At 42.7% G+C, this 19496-nt stretch overlaps 2 protein-coding genes across 2 annotated transcripts; one reads left to right on the top strand and one right to left on the bottom strand.

The window, feature by feature from the left end:
• Positions 1-7624: 7624 nt before the first annotated feature.
• Positions 7625-8784, top strand: LOC128754505 (GTP-binding protein Rhes-like). Its single transcript, XM_053857173.1, has one exon. The coding sequence runs from the start codon at positions 7766-7768 to the stop codon at positions 8390-8392; it is 627 nt and encodes a 208-aa protein (XP_053713148.1). The 5' UTR covers positions 7625-7765; the 3' UTR covers positions 8393-8784.
• Positions 8785-10476: 1692 nt separating this feature from the next.
• On the bottom strand, positions 10477-16534 carry LOC128753880 (phosphoribosyl pyrophosphate synthase-associated protein 1-like). Its single transcript, XM_053856042.1, has 11 exons — positions 16299-16534; positions 15992-16189; positions 14187-14239; positions 14042-14108; positions 12463-12635; positions 12198-12313; positions 12077-12132; positions 11821-11966; positions 11613-11683; positions 11320-11466; positions 10477-10813 (listed from the first exon to the last, which is right to left on the bottom strand). The coding sequence occupies exons 2-11, from the start codon at positions 16147-16149 to the stop codon at positions 10655-10657; spliced, it is 1146 nt and encodes a 381-aa protein (XP_053712017.1). The 5' UTR covers positions 16150-16189; positions 16299-16534; the 3' UTR covers positions 10477-10654.
• Positions 16535-19496: the final 2962 nt, after the last annotated feature.

Raw genomic sequence — 19496 nt, 5'->3', positions numbered from 1 at the left:
ATAGTCACGACTGGGCCTCGACTTGACCCATGGCCAAGAGGCTAAGAGACAGTGGGACGGACAGGGGGGTGAGGGGCATGGTGGAGGAGCACTACATTTCAGAATTAGTCACTGTGCATCAAACTGAAGCCTGGGAGACTCAAGATTATTTTCATCTGGAAGAAGTTGTCCTCGTGTTACTCACTCGGCCGCTGAACTGTGTGAGAAAATGTCATGGCTGCAACATACAGAATCTGACCTCAGAAGTGACTCAGTTGGCTCGTCCGAGCAAGTTCGCGACGAAGAATTTGACATCTAGTGGATTAAATTAAAGTAATACCTTGTCGTGCTTCAGCTTGACTGCGATTTGACGGCGCAGTGTTACAGCCATGAAAAAAAAACAAAAACAATGAGAGGGAATATCATACGGTATCAGTAAGTCAACATTTAAAGATGGAATAATAGTCTACAAAACACGTGTGGTCCATGCAGAAGAGGTTTTATCGGACGTATTGAAAGGCCAAGTCACATTAATATGACTGCAGTGAAACCATCAATAGACATCGATGAAGCCTGAGGCAGCTGTCGATCTAGATGGTTGGTCCCAAAAAAATAATGCAGCTTTTTGCAGCTCAGGATGTGCTCAAGATGATGCTCAACATCACTGGGTTACTAGACTCGTGCATCAGTGAGAAACCATGAGCAGCTCCAAGAGAGGGGGGTACAGTCAGGGTGTCAAACTCAATCATACCAGGGGTCAAAAGAAAACTCAAATAGGGCAGAACAGTCCATGAGCAGGAGTCCCGGGAGGCTGACTTTAGCATCTTCCTGGGCTGTCTATTAAACAAAAGAAGAATATTTGCCACAAGAAGCTGGATTTTTCAACTTGAATGAATTTAGTATATGACTGAATCAAATGATACATTTAAACATTTTGATACAAACATACATTTTGGCCATATTCAAGTTTTTATATCACCTTATTTAAACTAAAGCTCTTTTAATGTCTTGAAAATATTTGGATAAGAATTTCACTTTGATAAGAATTTCAAGTACATTCAGAGTAGTGGAAACCCTGGCCATTGTGTGGTGAAAAACCTCCCTGAACAGATGCTTTTGTTTGCTTTTGTTCAGGGATTCCTCCATGTTTGTTGTTGTTGTTATCATCCTAGCTGCCACGTGTCTTGTGCATCAGTGTGATCAGTGGACCAGGTTCCCTGTTGTTTGGAGAGCAAACTGTTCAATTAAAGTCCCACCACTAATTTTAAAATGATATTTGGCTTTGACTTTGATATCAAATTATTCCTGAAACATTTTGACGTTGTTTTGTGTCTCACATTTGGCACAGTGAAGCTGCCTGCTTGTTTATCGGAATGTGATCAGAGGAACAGATTTGCTTTGCTGCCATGTGACCTGTTTGGACCTGTAGTCACTTATATGTGGGCCACCAACTGTTGGTTTGCCACTGCCCAGGCTCAGACATACACTCACCTCATGCTCCATGTTGGACTGGCACTGAGCGATGAGTGAACGGCACAAGCAGGTTCACTGAGGGCAGATAGGCTCCTATGCTTCCATGAAGCCCATCCTACTAAACAAGATCCTTTGGTTCCAAAACAATAGTGAAGAATTCCCACAGATGACAGGGTGACGGGGAAGCGTTAAATGATTCTCGTCCACATCAGACTCTCCAGAGCTACACAACGTGAGACGTAACATCCCTAACAGGAAGTGGCAGCACTGACCAGCCAACCGTCACTGGGAGCACAGACTGACTGCTGTTGACTCCACCACGCAGACACACTGTTGACACTCGCGCCAAACATGATGAATGATGAATATCAATGCTATTTTTACCTCCTGGCTATTAGCACAAAATGATTCAGGTTAGTGAGACATGTTTGGGTCTGTGTGGGCGCCATGTTGTCAGCTCTAGTTTGACATGATCCCCCGCATCCAAGCGTGGAGTTGTCGGTGCAACAGAATAATAGCTTTGTCTACAGTCATCCAAACACCATTGTCAGTCACTGAGCAGAAACATGAACTAAATAGTGATCTAGAAGTGGAAGTTATATTTTAGCGTTGACATTTGACTTGCCTTGCAAGTTTTGCATGTAAAACACAACTTACCTTACCTTGAAGTATGTTACCACCAGCCTTGAAATAAGATTTCCTGACGAGATGAGGACCTTAACCCAAAACTCAACCCAAAACTGACTGAATTGTTCACTTTACATAGTTAATGGAAAAACATACCCATGTAGTAACAACAAATGCAAACTTATTTTGCTAAAGGTGGCCCTATTATGCTCTTCCTTTAGCTGTAGTGATAGCAATGAAGAAACATCACCATTATGTGAAAAGAATAAAGCATAATAAAGTTGATCAATTTCCGAGAAATTGCCGAACAATTTCAAATACAGCACAGAAAACATTCCATTTTGCCAATTTCTTTTGGCTCCACAACTTGGTGCATACATATACACACACAGAATTGCATTGATTTCAGTTTTTAGGTCGGATTGGATTAGACTGCCTGCACAATGGGTATATTCGGGAAGTGTGAGTGCCCTTGTTGGCCAAAAATTTCTGGGATATCGCACAACATTGTGGATTAGATCTATAAACGTTGTAACAATTTTCTAAGAAATGCACAAATAAAGCAGATTATTGAATGAAACTGGGAAGAACTATGAGAAGGAGATGAAATAAGATTGCGCAGACTATAAGAGTTTGCAGCATCTGAGGCGCCTTTTCACAGTGAGAGGATTACAGTAGAATCTGCCGTTATTTACTATTGAACATGCCGTTGTCACTGTTTGAAACTTTCTTGCAATGGAAATGCTCCACTTGAAATGGTCCCCAGACAGTCATTCTAATGGGCATGCGCTTCATGCATTGCAACAATGGCGGACTTTACAATGCACAAAAAAAAAATGTTTTCTGTGTTGACATGGATCTTTGTAGTCGGAATAAATGTCTGTTCTGGATGAAAAAGCTTCATGTAAACACGTCTTACCTGAAATAGCCCCATTCAATACATCGTCATCATTCAATCCTGCAACCTTCTTGCTACCCACAAGGCTGCCATGTGGCCCATCTCTACTTGTTCCAAATGACATTTCTATTGGATGGGGGGGGGTCCATTATGATGATTGTTGATGTTGTCAGGTGGGCGTCCACGTGCACGCCTGATCCGATAATTGTGAATAATGCGAAACAAATGTATTAAACAAAATACATTCCCGAATACATGGAATAATGCTATATTCATCGCTAGAATGTTCCTCTAGGTATCTTGCCTCGCTCAAATTCGTAGTTCTATGAAGTTTAAAATGTATATCGATTTGTAGACTGTAGAATTGTGACTAATGCTGATCAATCTGAGGGTCATTTGAACATTAAATGTTGAGCTGATAAAAGATATCACTGTATTAAAGTGGCCGATCGTGCATTTCACACCTTGGCTTCACACCTGTGCTACCCCATGCAAAAAAAAAAAAGTGATACAGAAACTATGTGTTAGCAGCTTGTTTCGATGTTTACACTTCATTTTAATGCGTTTGACCACATGAAATTTCATCTTTAAAAAGAGATGACTTTTCTGATGGCACAGCTGCTCTCGTTTAAGCCGCAGTGCACCAACATGCTAGCTTATATGTTGCGGAAACCCACATTTGAAGTTTGGTATCGGAAAGACTCCAACAAGACGGGCACATTTTGCCGACAGCGGCAGAAGAAACATGTCTCCAGTGCACCCGTCATTAACATGTTAACATCCAGGTTGGATGACGCACCATGAAAATTGTTTCCCATCACGAAAACAGGGAGGATTTAATCGCTCAGTACATTCATTTAAACTGAGGAAAAGGTGCTGATGTAACCGTAAGTGCTGCGGTGACAACACACTAACCACTGAGCTCGCTTGCACTTTGTTGGTGGAATGGTTCGTACTTTGTCTTCAGTGCTGCTGCTGTGTTAGCGTGGCCTAGGACTATTTATCTCAGAGGTTGCTTGTTTCTTAGTCTGTAACACTGTCAAGTTTGAAGAGACACAAGCGCATCAGTCAGTTTCATGAGCCCTCCAAGGGTCAAGGACGTGACACAGTGCTTCAGTTGACAACGCCACGTATGAGGACGAGGAGGAGAAAGAACTGCGCTTGCACGCGCACAACTCCACCGTTCATCACACTCAAGTTCAACATCATCTGACAAGAATATGTTTTATTGCCTCTGAATGCGCAGAGCTTTCTTCACTTCAGGCGTCACGCCAAAACTACTCAGTTCAGAGGTGGAATTAGCAGCAACGAACAATGTGCATCCCAGAACGCATCCTGAGGACCGAAGGCAAATTGTCCACCTCTGAAGCCGAGGACGTCCTGACGCGTTAAACAAATGGGTGATCACAGTATCTCTGCGCTCACTACACCAAGCGGCAGCAGAATCGTGACATTTGCTGGGCCTGAAGATAGAAATCTTGTGTGCCGGAGATAAAGTCCAGTCAAGAGCGAGCAGCAGCCTCCGATAAGAAGGGAGCGCTGCAGTCGTGAGAGTGAGAGATGCACACAGACAAAAGCCTTTAAAATAGATGGCTCGCACATAATGGTGAGCGAAATCGAAAACCATACAATGCTGGCAACCACAGAAAACAGCAGTAAATATCTTCAAATCTCTACCTGACTGGAGCAGAAACAGGGTCCAGATTTAATCACTCGTCTTTGGTCTTTTTTTTTTTTAAAGGTCTGTCTGTATTTTTTCACAGACACCTGAGATGTCGACTTCATTGGTACGCTTCAGTCCAGAGCGTCGGCCCCTCTGGGATCGGACCAGTGAAGGTTAATTTACATGTAAATTATTTTTGGCAACTGTCAGATTCCCACACCATCATCCGGTCGCCTTGTATTGACAAGATGACAGTGACGGACACGTGTTGCGGTGTGAAGCCGACAGTGGCCAAAAGCAGCTACTTAATAAGAGCGCAGGAGTAGGACTGACTTCTGGCTGCAGGTCTTTCTGGATTCACTACTGAAACGCAATAAATCTGGACATTTGTTTATATGTTTTACAACATACCAGCTGCCTCTTTTCATAAAATGTGAGATGGAGAATCATTCAATCTGTCATTGGGAACCTATTTATCACTGATATTCATTGGTCTTGTCCTTATCTTCCAGCTGTGAATCTACCGTCCAACCCTGCGTGCAGCAGATGCACTCCTCACTGAGGAGGGACAGATGAGGGGCATTTGGTGAGGATGCCCCCCGGACGTCTCCCTGCAGAGATCTTTTGGGCATGTCTGTCAAGGAGGAGGCCACTGGTCAGACCCAGGACACGTGTGAGAGATTATATCTCCCAGCCTGCTGGGGAACACCCCAGAATCCTACCTGAGAAGCAGGTGGAGGTGGTTGGGGAGAGGAGTGTCTGCTGAGAGGAGGGAGTGCTGCCCCTGTGACCCCCCCCCCCCCCAAAAAAAAAAATTGGTGTATGGATGGATAATTTAACTCTCACATAATACATTCATTATTCACTGATGCATTGAATTGTTCATTTATATTTATGATTTATTTTCTTTTATTTATTTATTTTTGGGTGAATTTTCTCTGCCCTGAATGTGTGTCTTATCTTATTTATATATTCAATATCTTGACTTAAAATAATATATTTTGTATTTTAACATTTACCTTTGCAATGTTTCAATAAGAGTTTTTTTGTTTACTATCCATGTTTCTTTTTATGATAAAGTATATGCAAATGTAAAAGAAAATCAACTTGTCTCACATTGTTTGAGAACAATTTCATTTATTAAATTTTGTTTTGGGAAAGCGTTTTTGTTTCAATTCCTTGAGGAAACTTTGAAACTGTAATTTAAAAGTGATGGGTTTTTTTTTCCAAATGCGAAATCCCATTTGTGCCCAGAGAGAGACTAATGCGCGACGCTATTAGGGAAATCCAAATTTGTTTTTGGCTGCGTCCCTGCTGATCAGAGCGGCTTCATGGATGACGGATGCCGATGAGGCAGAAAGCGTCTCAAATCTGTGGAATGTCTGACAGAATGTTTATGATCCAGTTAAATCAGGTAGACTTTGTTTGGGTGCTGCGAGAGGGAACATCACAACAAGTCAGATGTGGGATTAATATTTAAAGGCAGAGGGAGTGTCAACAGCAGCAGCAGCATTTAGTCGGCAGCGTGTAGAGCCGCATTCATGATGCCGGGAATCAACACCTCTGGGGGGCTGAGGAAACACAGTCAGACCAGCTCGGTTGTTCTTTGACTGAATGAATGATTAGAATCACGCAGGAGAAAGAAGCCGCATCTGGTGCCAAATCATTAAGGCTTCTCTCTATTTAGTGAGCTCACGCTCACATGGGATAAGGAGCACAGGGGGACGAATGCAAACACACAAAACCCACACAGGTTTCTGGCGGCACGACGCAAGAATCGCAGCTCAAACATGTTATCATAGAACAGGTCAGAAGCAAGAACGGAAGTGCAAAGTGCGGCCCAGGAGCCACCCGCGGTTCTATGGCCCTCAAGAGGTGAATAGTCCAATGGATACTGTGAATCCCTTTCTAAAGCTTAATATAACTATTTATTTTTGTCTTAGATTTAACTGTAGTTTTGCTAAACTGGTACATTTTTTTTTGTTTAGTTATTTTAATGGGCTGTCCTCATTTTAACAGCATGTCTTGTTCAAAATAAAGACAAGAGACAGATTTTGGTGAAAAAAAGAAACATTTTAGGCACATGTCATGGTGTAACTACACTTATTTTATAATAATATTTCAGTAATAATACTGTAGTTACATTGATTTTCTTCTGTCCCTCTGCCCATCGGCTTGATGGCCCCTCGCACTACATAATGTGGCCCTATGGGAGGTTTCATTGCGCACTCCTGTACAGCCCTCAGCTAAGCTGTGCAACAGAGAAAAGCCAGAAACATCTTTTTTTGAAGTGACGGTGAAACATTATGAACTTCTCCGTCTTATGCATGTGTTCAGAAGGTTCCCCTCCGGTTCGCCGTAAAACGAGAGGGCCACATTATAAACTTCTCTGTCTTATGTATGTGTTCAAAAGGGTCCCCTCAGAGACCCGCAATATGAGCTTGTTGGCTTTTCAAGCTTTCAGATTTTTTTTTTTCTTTTGTTAGGACTGTGAGGTGAAACTGGTCCTGTACATACTTTGATGATCAGGGAAGATTTGGTGAAAAAAAAAAGAAAAGAAAAGAAAAGCCAAGTCAAAGTCAGTCATCACCAGCAGGTACAGAACGTTTCATGCAGCAGTGGTCGTCCGCCCCTCCAGCCACAGGTCAGTGGTGACTATTGATCCGACCTTTCAGGCCATCTGCTTATTAAAATCTGGAGCCGAATACTTCCCAGCAGTGATGCGTTTCATGGGACCAGACAAGCGCTGCCATTGATTCCTCATCTTCCTTTGCCTTGCTTGTCACAGCAGCCTTGAATTTATTAGAACATTATTAGCATGTTTTTTTTCCCTCCAATGTTCCTACTTTGTGCATGAACATTTGCATGTCCTTTCATCATTGGTCGCACGGAGCTAGGTGCTGCCGATTGGTTGGATCTGCAGCGGCTCTCTCTCCAAGCACATAAAAGGACGGCGGGTGATCCGCCGCGGAGCAGCAGTGAGTGGAGCATCCACAGAGAGCAGACACCCCAGGAGGTCACCCAGCCGCTCTCCAGAAACTGCTGAAGGCGGTATTATTAAATGCACCATCTGGAGGCCGAGTGAGACTCTTTCTTCTGCACAGATCGACCTGAGCCACAGAAGCATGTCTCTCGAGGTGAAGGAGAAGACCCAGGTGCGACTGGTGTTCCTCGGGGCGGCGGGAGTGGGCAAGACAGCGCTGATCCAACGCTTCCTCCTGGACAAATTCGAACCCAAACACCGCCGAACGGTGGAAGAGCTGCACAGCAAGGAGTACGACATCGGTGGAGTCAAAGTCACCGTTGAGATCTTGGACACCAGCGGCAGCTACTCCTTCCCAGCCATGCGCAAACTCTCCATCCAGAACAGCGACGCCTTCGCTCTGGTGTACGCCGTGGACGACCCCGAGTCCCTGGAGGTGGTGAAGAGTCTTCGGGATGAGATTCTGGAGATCAAGGAGGACAAGTTCACCCCCATCGTGGTGGTGGGGAACAAGGTGGATCAGGAGGAAACGCGGCAGGTGTCCAGCGAGGACGTGCTGTCCACCGTGGAGATGGACTGGAATAACAGTTATGTGGAGGCTTCTGCCAAGGAGAACTCCAACGTGGTGGAGGTGTTCAAGGAGCTCCTGCAGCAAGCCAACCTGCCGAGCCGCCTCAGCCCGGCCCTGCGCCGACGCAGGGAGACCTTCCCCAACGAGGAGAACTTCCGGCCGCCAATGAACAAGACCAACAGCTGCATTCTCTCATGAACTTTGAAGGATGACACGGCAGCTCAGAACCAGGCGTCTCTGACAGTCATTCAGGCGGAGCAGCGGTAGACTTGATCCGAGATGGACAGAAGTGAACACAAGAGGACTTCAACTGAATTAATATAAACATGAAGCTGAATTAACTGTAGATATTCATGAGCTAGTGTTGGTGTCAGTATAGATATATATGTATAAATAAACAACCAATGAAAGTCTTGTATTTAACTGTCATGTGCTCTGTCAGATCTGTATCACACATGTAAGTGCACATCATCTCTGTCGATATTTGGTTTTAAACATGCGAGTGTATATTTCTTTTTCTGTACAGTGAATTCAATGCACCGTTTCATATGAAAAAAAAAATGCATCACATTTCAAACAATTAAAATAAAAATCATTCACTGTTTTGTTTTTTTTACTTGTTTATTTAATAAATCTCTGTTTGTAAGAAGGCGTCCGGACTGTAAATACTACACCGGTAGAAAACACTGCCACCCAGTGACCACATTAAATTAGCAACAACAGAGGTCATCTGCTCACCATATTGTAAGTAACAAACCTTATTTAACCTTAGAATATTGAATCAGTGGCGAAGTTTACAATTTGTCATATAAGGAACTAATTCATGTATCTCTACTTTTACAAGGAATGTTTGTACCACCGTGACATTTATGGTTCCTTCATCCAGATTTAGATTCTGATTTAAAAACACATTTGTAGCCCACGAACATTTATGCAGCGGTGTTACCAGTGAAGTATGTCACTGGGTGTGTTTCAGATTTAAAGAAAACCAGTCATCGTGCTATTGTCCAACGCACTTGGGGTGTGGTCAAGGTCTTCTGTTAAGTAGAACTTGACACTGTGACACTGAGAGTGAGGAAAAAAGCAGATGAAGAAGGAACTGAATAAGATGATGTTAATGCTTTAGTGAGAGCAGACTTGACCAGATGAGGGCAGTGCAACTGTTTCCTGAGGACATTAGACTGAGCTAGTAATCCAGATGTACAAGCTGCACACTCCTTCCTGCCAAAGTGCTGGTCACTTTCGCCGCAGCTTTCACTAGTGGTGTGGCGGTTTCTGCGTCCCACAGAGGCCTTTTGGTCGTGGGTTCTGATGCCTGACCTGTTAGCCAAACCTGAACCTGATCCAGCCCCTCAGGGACGTCCTGCACTGCACCACTGCCTGCACCAGTCTGTGCAGGTCAAACTGCTGACCACTGTGAAGCCCTCCACACAGATGTTGGGCACCTGTTATCTTGTTCCACTTCTGTTCTGGCTCCAAATCCGCGCCCGCCACTCGAAAATATATTTAAAAAAAAACGTTTTTTTCATTCTGGAGAGATGAATTTCATTCACAGATAAATGCATCTGTAGAAAAAAGCAGTGCCTGGTTCACTTCAGCTTCATCAGATTACACGAAAGTGAGTTTCCTGTTTTGAATTTAAGGAAGTGGCCGAGCAACAGTTGACACAGTTCCTCTTTAAATCTGTAATAAAGATTTTTTCATTTTCTGTGTCGGTTCATTTGTGGAGGAAGGCGCGGCGACGGCGACTGGCGGTCTGGTGAGGTTTCTTGATTTTAAAACAATGTTTTTATGGTGGCTATTCTTAAAACCCCCTCCTCTTCTGTCTGTGCCTCTGGACTTGGTGGAAGCTCCTCAGCAGATGTAATGTTTCTGAGGCGTTTCCAACAAGTTCAGAGTCTCAGGCAAGGTCTCAGCTCTCTGCCACAGAGGCTCATGACTGCTCTCATATTTGGTTGAATCAGGTATTGATGTGATAAACATTGCTGGCATGTTGGAACGGCGCTGTGGTTTGAGTTGAACATTACCTTATACTACACTGTACACACTCTCGACACTACTGTGGTTTGTTTCAAGTATAGAAATCTGCAGGTGCTTCTGCCTTGAACGAAATGGGCGAGTCACCACGTGTGAGAACACTTCAAGTGGAACTGCAGCTGGAAGCCAGTTCAGAAGAGACACTGAGCCAGTCCAAACTAACCATCATTTCTCCATGGCATTTTTAGTCATGTTCTCTTTTCCAATAAAAACTCTGATGAAACTAAACTACAACCAAGAACAGGCTTTATTCCCCCAACAGAGTAAATTAATGAAATCATATACAAGATCAAGAATACTTTGATTAGAAGACTTTGTAAACAGTTACTGATTGGACTTGAAGATAAAACACAAGGTCAAGCATTGGTCCTCTGTGTGCTTGGTCACGTGCCACCGACGTGTGAACCAGGTGCGCGGGTCGCCTCAGTCGTCCACGGTGATGTTGCGGAAGAGGTAAGCCATGGACTCGCCGTTGTGGATGCGGCGGATGGCCTCGGCCAGGATCATGCTCACGTCCACCGTTTTGATTTTGGGACACTGCAGTTTCTGCACCTCGTGCGGGACGGTGTTGGTCACCACCACCTGGAGGGTCACACGCCACAAAGTCTGTGGTCAATGCTGCTTGTGTTGTTGAAAACTAAGTGTGTGTCGATTATCATTTCAGATCTGACAGAGGAGCCAAAGAATGAGACAGGTCTGCACCAACAGCTACTTTCAGTTAGACAAGTGTGTTGTGTTGTGTTGTGTTGTGCTATGATCTATGTACAGGGTAATAACCACCTCAACCTCAACAACATACCCTTTAATGAAGATTCCATTTTTTTCCATTTTAAATTGCATTGTTTGTGTTGCATGAACTGGAAAGTTATTTATCACACACTGCTCTATTCATCTCATCTGAAGTGTAAATAAAAACATTTTCTTAAATAGCAACAACAACAATAATGTAATAATGACAATAATAATAACAACAATAACAATAACAGTAACAATAGTATTGTTGTTATGATTATTATTATCAACAAAACATGTAATAAAGTCATGATCAACGAGTCAAAGATGAGAACTAACAAATAAAAACGTCCTACCTCGTCGATGGCAGACTCCTCTATGAGCTGGGGGGCCTCAGCAGACAGCAGCCCATGTGTGGCCATGACGTAGATCTTGTACGCTCCTCGCTCTTTCAGGATCTCTGCAGCAGCTACGAAGTCCTCTGCGTCATCGATGATGTCATCCTACAGTATAACAACACAGCTGCAGTTTGACTAATAAATAACTCCTCACTAATGCGCTTCGCGATCACTAGCATTTAGCTGAATAAATCTTGTAAAATTGTGAATTCAAAATCATGTTTATTCTCTTAAAGTCAGAAACATCTTACGACAATGATGGCAATTCTTCCTCCCACGTCCCCAACCACAGTGATCGGTGGCTTCTCCTTCGCCATCATCACTGTGAGGCACAAAAGCAGGGAGGTCAAAACAGAAACGTTTGCGCAGTATGAGCTCACATTATTCAAGATGCAAGTCTTGAAAATGAAACTTTGAATCCCATCACCGAGCAGATCAGATCAGATTGAATTGACTCACTGGGCAGCTCCAAGCCAGTGTGTCCGGTGGTGGTGCGGGTTTGTGGGGGGGACTGTCTTCCGTCAGCCATGTCTGACTCGGAATGATTGGCCTCGCCGTGCAAAACCGCCAACCCCAGCCGCAGCCTCTCAGCGTAGGACTGAGCTCTGGTTGAGATTATCATACATGAGGGGGAAGTCAAACATCAAACACAGACAGAAAGGTGTGTGTGTGTGTTATTACATATAATAAAAAAATACACTGGAAAAACCTTCACCTCTTTGCAGCTGCTGGTGACTTGGCTACAATGACAGCGTTCCGGTAGTCAGGTATCTGGCGAGAGACATTTAATATCAAAGCTATTGAATCCAGAGGACAGAGATTATTCTTGTCTTCACCTGATCCTGGATGTACTGGATGAGGAAGGGCGAAGCTCGCAGGTTATCAACAGGGAAGCTAAAAAAGCCCTGAACTTCCTTCTGATGCAGGTCCATTGTGATGATGTGAGTGAGTCCTGCAAAGCAGATGAGAAGCAATGTGCTTGGATCCGGGGTTCTCTCCACTCATGGGTTCAGTTTACACAGAAGTTCACATTTGTATGTCTGAGTCCAGGCTTGACTTCATTGGAAGTGCATTTTGGGTGGAAGTGAAACGGTGTCGTACCAGCTTTGGCCAACATGGAGGCCAGTAGCTTGCAGACAATGGAGCCTCTCTTCCTCATCTTGCACTGTTTGCTGTAGGGAAAGTACGGAATGACTCCAATGATGTTGTTGGCACAAGATGTCTTCAGAGCATATGCCATGATGAGCAGCTCCATGATGGCTGTGTTGACATCTCTGCAAAACAACACAGAGAAAGGGATCAATAACAAACGGACAAATATATATTAACAAAAATCTTTCTCTTTGGCATCTAACAAATATGATTCATCTTAATGTTGGATGAACAACTGGACAGTTATTGTTGTGAGCATATACAAAACCTCATGCATTCTACTGTGTGCTCAAGGCAGGAGTACTAAATATTAATTTGACGATGTAATAAATTATTTTTCATTCCGTTTTGAACTCGTTCCCTGTTATCTGTTGAGTAGCTTTAATTGAAAGAGACATAGGAGAAAAGGCTGCTCTACAGGAAACACTTTGTGAATATGAAGTTCCCATTCGGGATGGCGATAACCTTTCGTACACAATATACCACCAAACACAATCTCCACCATGACAATTCAGCATCCTATGATAAATTCAATAAACATGCAGCATATTCGCTGCATTGGACTTGTTCACGTGAACATGACGAGTACGCGACAGCGCTGCGCTCTCCAGCTCCGCGACGTTTGGCAGCCCACACCGGTGTGTGACAGTTGTGGAGAGTGTGGTGGACTTTGGTTCACCGTTGTAGTTTTAAACTTATTTTTAATGCAGGAAACCTTCAATGATGACACTGGCTCTGTGTTTATTTTATTAGATGGAGTGGTCCTCATAGGTTTTCTGACGCGGTCGTCTGCCTTGGTTCACATCAACACATGCAGGTCTCCTGCTGTGCTGGCGCCTCAGCGAAACACTGTGGTGAAAATAGTTGGATATTGGACGGAGCTCCGCTCCAGTATTGGCATCCCATATTAGGGTTCACTGATCAGGGACACACTCTCTCAGGCAGCGCTAATGCTACGACCTGGCATTAGTTTGGGACCATCAACAAATTCGAAAGTATTAGTGAAATGAAAAACAACCATTTTAGGAGAGAAAATTGTTTTTCATCACGCAAGACTGGACAAGGACTGACAGTTATAATGATTTTGAGAATAGAATATGACTAAATGATCATTTATTCACATACCTAACATTTCTTCAAATAACATCTAGGAAATGTGTCCAGTTTAAGTCAAGTGTTAAGAGACATGAGATACAAATGGCTCACTTTAACCCCTAAATAAAGCTGGCAGAGCCGTCTGTCAGACACCAGTGGCTTCTACCAGAGACGTGAAACATTGAATTTCTCATCTCTTCACTTAGTTCACTATTATATTGGCACATAAACAAATAATGATGTTGGAGACAAACTCCTCCAATAAGTTTCATCATAAAACAGTGTCAAGAGGGATTGTAGTGTCCAACACATGGAATAGAATGAAAATATATTTACAATCATAATTTTCTTTATCGAAAATTACAACATTTATTGTGATCATTTTTTTGGTCCATATCGCCCATCCCTAGTTCCCATCATTCATCCGTCTTACTTGGGAATGGTTTGAATGATGAAGATGTCTTGTCCACGGACCGACTCCTCCACATGAACTCTGGTCTCTGTGACAACCAACATGCAGGTTAGCATAGCTCTGAAGTCACAGTGTCAGTTAAAACAATGTCAGGGCAGCATCTCACCAGCGTTCGCCTCCTGATACACCACCGACTTGCCCAACTCCACTCCGAGACGCCTACAGAAAACACAGACGTTAACTCAGCAATAAGTAGACAAAAGCTGGGCGAGGGACAGAAGCATGAAGACACGACCAGGAGTGCAGAGCCTTCCTGACTTTCTATTTGATCAAGAAAGTTTTTTTCTAGTCACACATTGCAAAACTTTGCTGACCCCAGAGGTTTTACTTGGCTGCACATCTTTGGCCACACAGCAAACACAGTCTCTCAGTGCACGCAAGTTTCCACACTCAAGTCACAATTTCATATTTCGCTTATTCCTTCCCACTTAGACAACCTTCTGCTGCACATTTAAAAATGTGTGTTCTTGACCAGGGCAAGCCACTTCCACTTGATCCTTACAGTCCACATGAATGGGAACTAAATATGCAATTTAGTTAATGATATTGGCAGTTAGTTCCACCATATCACATCAAACTTTCCAAAAGTTGCCCCAATAACAACAACAACTACTACTACTACTACTACTTCTACAACAATAATAATAATAACTGAGTTAACTGGAAAATGCCAAATTTATCACTCATTTTTGTATCTGTTCTAAAAGTAACTCAATGCAATGCTTTCCTCGTGCAGATGTCTTTACTCCAACAACCCAATGTAACAGATAGAGTCAAAAACCATCTTTAGAATAATCTCAGAGGCACTTAAAAGGTTCAAAAACAGGCTGAAGGCACAATAACTGTAAACATTATTGGCCACTCTGGTATTGATAAAGTCTTCCATACAGTTACATTTAGAACAGATACAAAATGTGTGATCAATTTGCCATTCATCATGAGTAAACCTAGCCCTAACTAATAATAATAATATAATAACAACAATAACAAGTGTTGCGGCTGTTAAAAAGCAGTGACTTAAAAGAGTTTTGAGACTAAAACTTAATGACATGGATACACGACAGCTGGAAAATACATACTCTTACGCAGTTTATTATTATTATTATTAGACGTAGTAGTAGTAGCAGTAACAACAATGGAGGAGAGTAAGTATTGATCTTAAACAAACTTCAACGTGCTTCAGACCAGACTGACTCCGATCAGTCAAACCAGCTGAACAGTATTTTATATTTGTATTTCACAATGAAAGATGTCAGCGAAGACAATACATTTCTGAATGACAGATTTTTCTAAAGCACACATCATTCAAACTGTCAGACTAAATGTTGGGGACAAGCAGACATTCACCCGCCGAGCTGATCACGCACCTCATGATGCGTGTGCCTGAGTTAGACGGCCATAGGTCAAAAAGTGGTATGTGTGTGTCAGACACATTAACAGTCACCGTGCACAGCCAAGTGCATCAACCTCCCTGCCTTTTCAGATATTAGAATGGCACGTTTTATCAAAACAAGCAACATATTCACTTATCAAAACACATGAACACATCACTAATGTATATATCCAATGGATTTACACTAGAATTATCATGCTTTATAAATAACAAAATGTAAACAATCGTGGAGATTTGAGTGTTATAACAATTATTTCTTATTGTGCTTTAAATGTCATATGTTTCTTAGGTCAAGTTTAGTCACAAGTCGTGATTTAACGGAGTGTGGCTCACTTTTCGAATAAAGCAGGGTTCATCGCCACTTAGTGTGAGGGCAGTTTAACCACAAAACCGGTGCTGACAGTTGCACACAACCTTTCAGCTCGGTTATGTTCACGATCTTGCGGTTGTTGAGCGCATCAGCAGACCCGATTTAAGCAACACACTAGGTAAACCGCCGGTACGACGTCGTCACTCACTCTGTGATAGTCTTGGCCAACTCCATGCAGGCGGCGGTGGAGTTGGCAGAGAACACACGGTAGCCACCTCTGGAGATGTTCATCTTGGAATAACCATACGACAGCTTCGGAGCGTGGGAGACCAATGACCTATGACCTCCGAAACGCCTTATGGGCATGTTTGTTTACGCTGCCTGGTACACTGCAGAACCTTCCCACCTGGAATTAAAATAGAAGAGACCGTCACAAAACATGAGAGTTGAGATAGGTGCTTGAATTATGGGGGTGGGAGGAGTAGTTTACTAAATAAAAAACAAAATCAATGTACCGAAACAAAAGCCACATGCAACGCTGAGCACCACTCGTGTTTGGAATAGTGTCCCACGTCCTCCTTCAGAACCCATACAGCCTCCTGGCCAGCAGGAAACTGTTCGTAACTGGGGGCTGTGGGGCTCGGTGGCGTAACAAACCAAGCTTCGGCGCCTCCGCGGAATAAAAAGGATATAAAAACAGTGCACTCCGTCAACATGTGAGGCAGCGAAACTTTGGGGAACGAGGGGCAACCGAGACGGAAAAGGCTAGTGGTTGAGCTACAATGGAGACGGCCAATCAGAGGCCGTATAGAGACACGGAGAGGCGTGACGGTTCTGATATTAGCCAATGAAAATCGAATAGTTTGTGACGCCGCCATATCGTGTTTATGGGTGTTGAACCCTGCGAACTACCTGGCAGGAAGTCGTGGCTGAGCAGAAATGAAAACCAAACTCGCGATCGATTGTTCAGTTCTTGTTCTCTGGGGGCGAAATGTCATTTTTGTATTTTTTTGTCTTTCCATTGCTCAACAAATAAACTCCATTTAATCTGCAGGCAAGTGTTCTTTCAGTTTATAGTTGTACACGAATATAGTAAATACCTGCGGTCTACAAATATCTTTGTTATGTTCTCAGTTATCTGAGATTATAGTGCCTTTTAAGCTGTGTATTATTTTCACTCATATCGTTTGCCCGTTGTGGTTGTCGTTTGTAAAAGTCGTAAAAATGGTGCAGATCACCAAAAGACCACTAGAGGACGCCAGAGCTCAACTGTTTCAAACCGTCCAATGAAAGCTGTTGCCGTTCGCTGTGTTTAGTTTGAATTCTACAAACATCTCCGTGGAAAAAAGCAGGCGGTTGAATCATCTCTTCATCCTTCCCAGATCATGAAGGAGTGAGCGACACTTGACTTGACAGTCTAGTCAAAGCTTGAACTGACATTCCCATCTGTGGATGAAAGTAGTGGATGTGACATGACTAGATCCAAAGACTGAAGTGAAAAGCTTCACAAGGAACCAAGTAGAGGTGCCTTCGATAATATTCGGATCGAACGCAATGATGGTGTAACATATTCTTTCATCACCCACTAAGACTGTCGCTCTCTCCAAGGACAACAAACACTACTTTGAAAGGAGAAACCTCAGTGGTGGCTCTTTTGTTCACACGCAGCCATCAATGCAGCAAATAACAATGTGATGAAACAAAGTGTAACACAAAACCAAAAAATAGAAAAAAAGTAAAGTAATCATTAATGTGGAATCCATAATTGGAGCACACATAATCCAGTTAGGATATTATGAGGCCATACAATAAATAAATAAAAACATATCCCTTCAAACAAGATTTTAAAAATGAAGTTCCTACACATAAAATAAGTTTCTGAACAACTTTGGCTTCAACAACAACAACAATGGCTTCCAATCTCAGTCAGCTATAACTGTATAATTATTCTTGTTTATTTTATTTATAATTTTCTTAAGAGGTACTTTAAAAAAATTTACTTCAATGACATATTTTTCTGTGGATATTATGATGGTGATTTCTTGTAATCTAATCTAGTCTTGTCATTCTTCTCCCACGTTTTCCCACCATGATCCTTTTTTCTGTGCTCTTCCTCACGCCTCCTTAGTCACCTCTAAATAAATGACAGTTCAAGATGGGCAGGAGTACAAAAGCCATCCTGACGTATGGTCATGAAGCCTCGATACAGATGAGAAGAATCACTACATTTGCCTGAGCGGAGAGAACAGACAGTGCTGGCTGTAGTGGCACACATTGTTTTTGATGCAATTGTGCTTCAAGATACTTCTGAATAATAGCTGGTGTTGGCATTAAGACACGCTAATGGATACTATAAAAATGAATTTTACAAAAACTAAAAAGGCTGTGTAAAGCATCCTTTGTGCTTCGACTGCACCGGATTGTTAATGCACGAGAACACAGTGTTCTGCTCAGACTGGGATCAAAGAATTCTTCCCCTCACCGCTGTAAAGGTGAAAGAGACCTTCAGGAAACAGAACAGACTGTGACACATTAGCACTTCCCCATAGGTTCCACTGACTGCTGTCATATGAACTGGAAATGTCTCTGCAAGAATACTGCTAACACGTCCTAACACTACCTGATTATCCGTGCTGCATCACGGCACTTCCTGAATTATAAGGCCAGCGATCCATTATTGTATCAATGCACATACTGTGGTCATTTGCCCCCAAACACACAGGTAACCCAGAAAAAAACACAGGTCAACTTAAATAAAGTAAACTCAAGTCAAATGAAGAAGAAACATTTTTTAACAGAGGCCAACTTTGCTGTTCATTGAGGATGTGAATTTGGGGAAGTGTATTCAAATTCATTAATTCAGTCGACTGTACCATGGAAGCAGCAATAAATCTTCACCTTTTTCTTTCTCTCATTGGTAGTTTGAAAAATGCTGAAGTGTTATGTAATAACGAAAACACTCTAAAAAAAATGCAGCGAAACTGCGTGCCGTAACGGCATCACCAGGTGGCAGCCAAGACAGTTTCGACACAAACCAAAACCTTCTGGTCATGAAAAAGTCCAACCAGCAGCAGAACCAGTTGCTAGTCATGATCGTCAAATTTACTGTTGAGGAAATCGGATAAGCTGTAGGTCATGAATCAATTATTATATAAAAGTAAATATAATAAAATAACGTCTAAATATCATGGAATTTCATAAATAAACTCTGAAGTAGTGTTCTAATTCATTTTTAAAAACTGCTGCAACAGCTCAACAGTTTTTACTGTTGGGGGGCGACATCACTTGCTTTATCATTTATTCTTTCCAAGAACTTCTCCGTAGTTGTTGACTATCACAAATTTGCAGTTGTCAAGTCAATTCATTGACTCACTACTGCAGCATCTCGCTGCCCTCGCGGCCCAGAAGGGTGAAACAAAAAACTTCTAGCCCTCTAGGGGGCGCTCGGCCCTATGGTTAAGCGTCACTGACCTGAGTAACTAGTTAAATATGCTTGCGACACCACTGAAGAATGTGGTGCATTGATCACACTTACCGTAATGATGAAAACAAAGTGTAATTAAAGCCTATTACAGGTAACTACAAACATCAACAACATGCTTTCTTCATTCCTTTTTTTGGATTTCAATTGTTCTTTTTTAATGAGCCATAACCTGACTTCACATTTGAGAGAGAGAAGGTACAGTACATCCTTGTCAACAGAACGTGAATGG

This window comes from Synchiropus splendidus, chromosome 2, assembly GCF_027744825.2.
Source record: "Synchiropus splendidus isolate RoL2022-P1 chromosome 2, RoL_Sspl_1.0, whole genome shotgun sequence".
NCBI lineage: Eukaryota > Metazoa > Chordata > Actinopteri > Syngnathiformes > Callionymidae > Synchiropus > Synchiropus splendidus.
The sequence above is the reverse complement of the archived record's forward strand: the minus strand, read 5'-3'. Positions and strand labels throughout refer to the sequence as shown.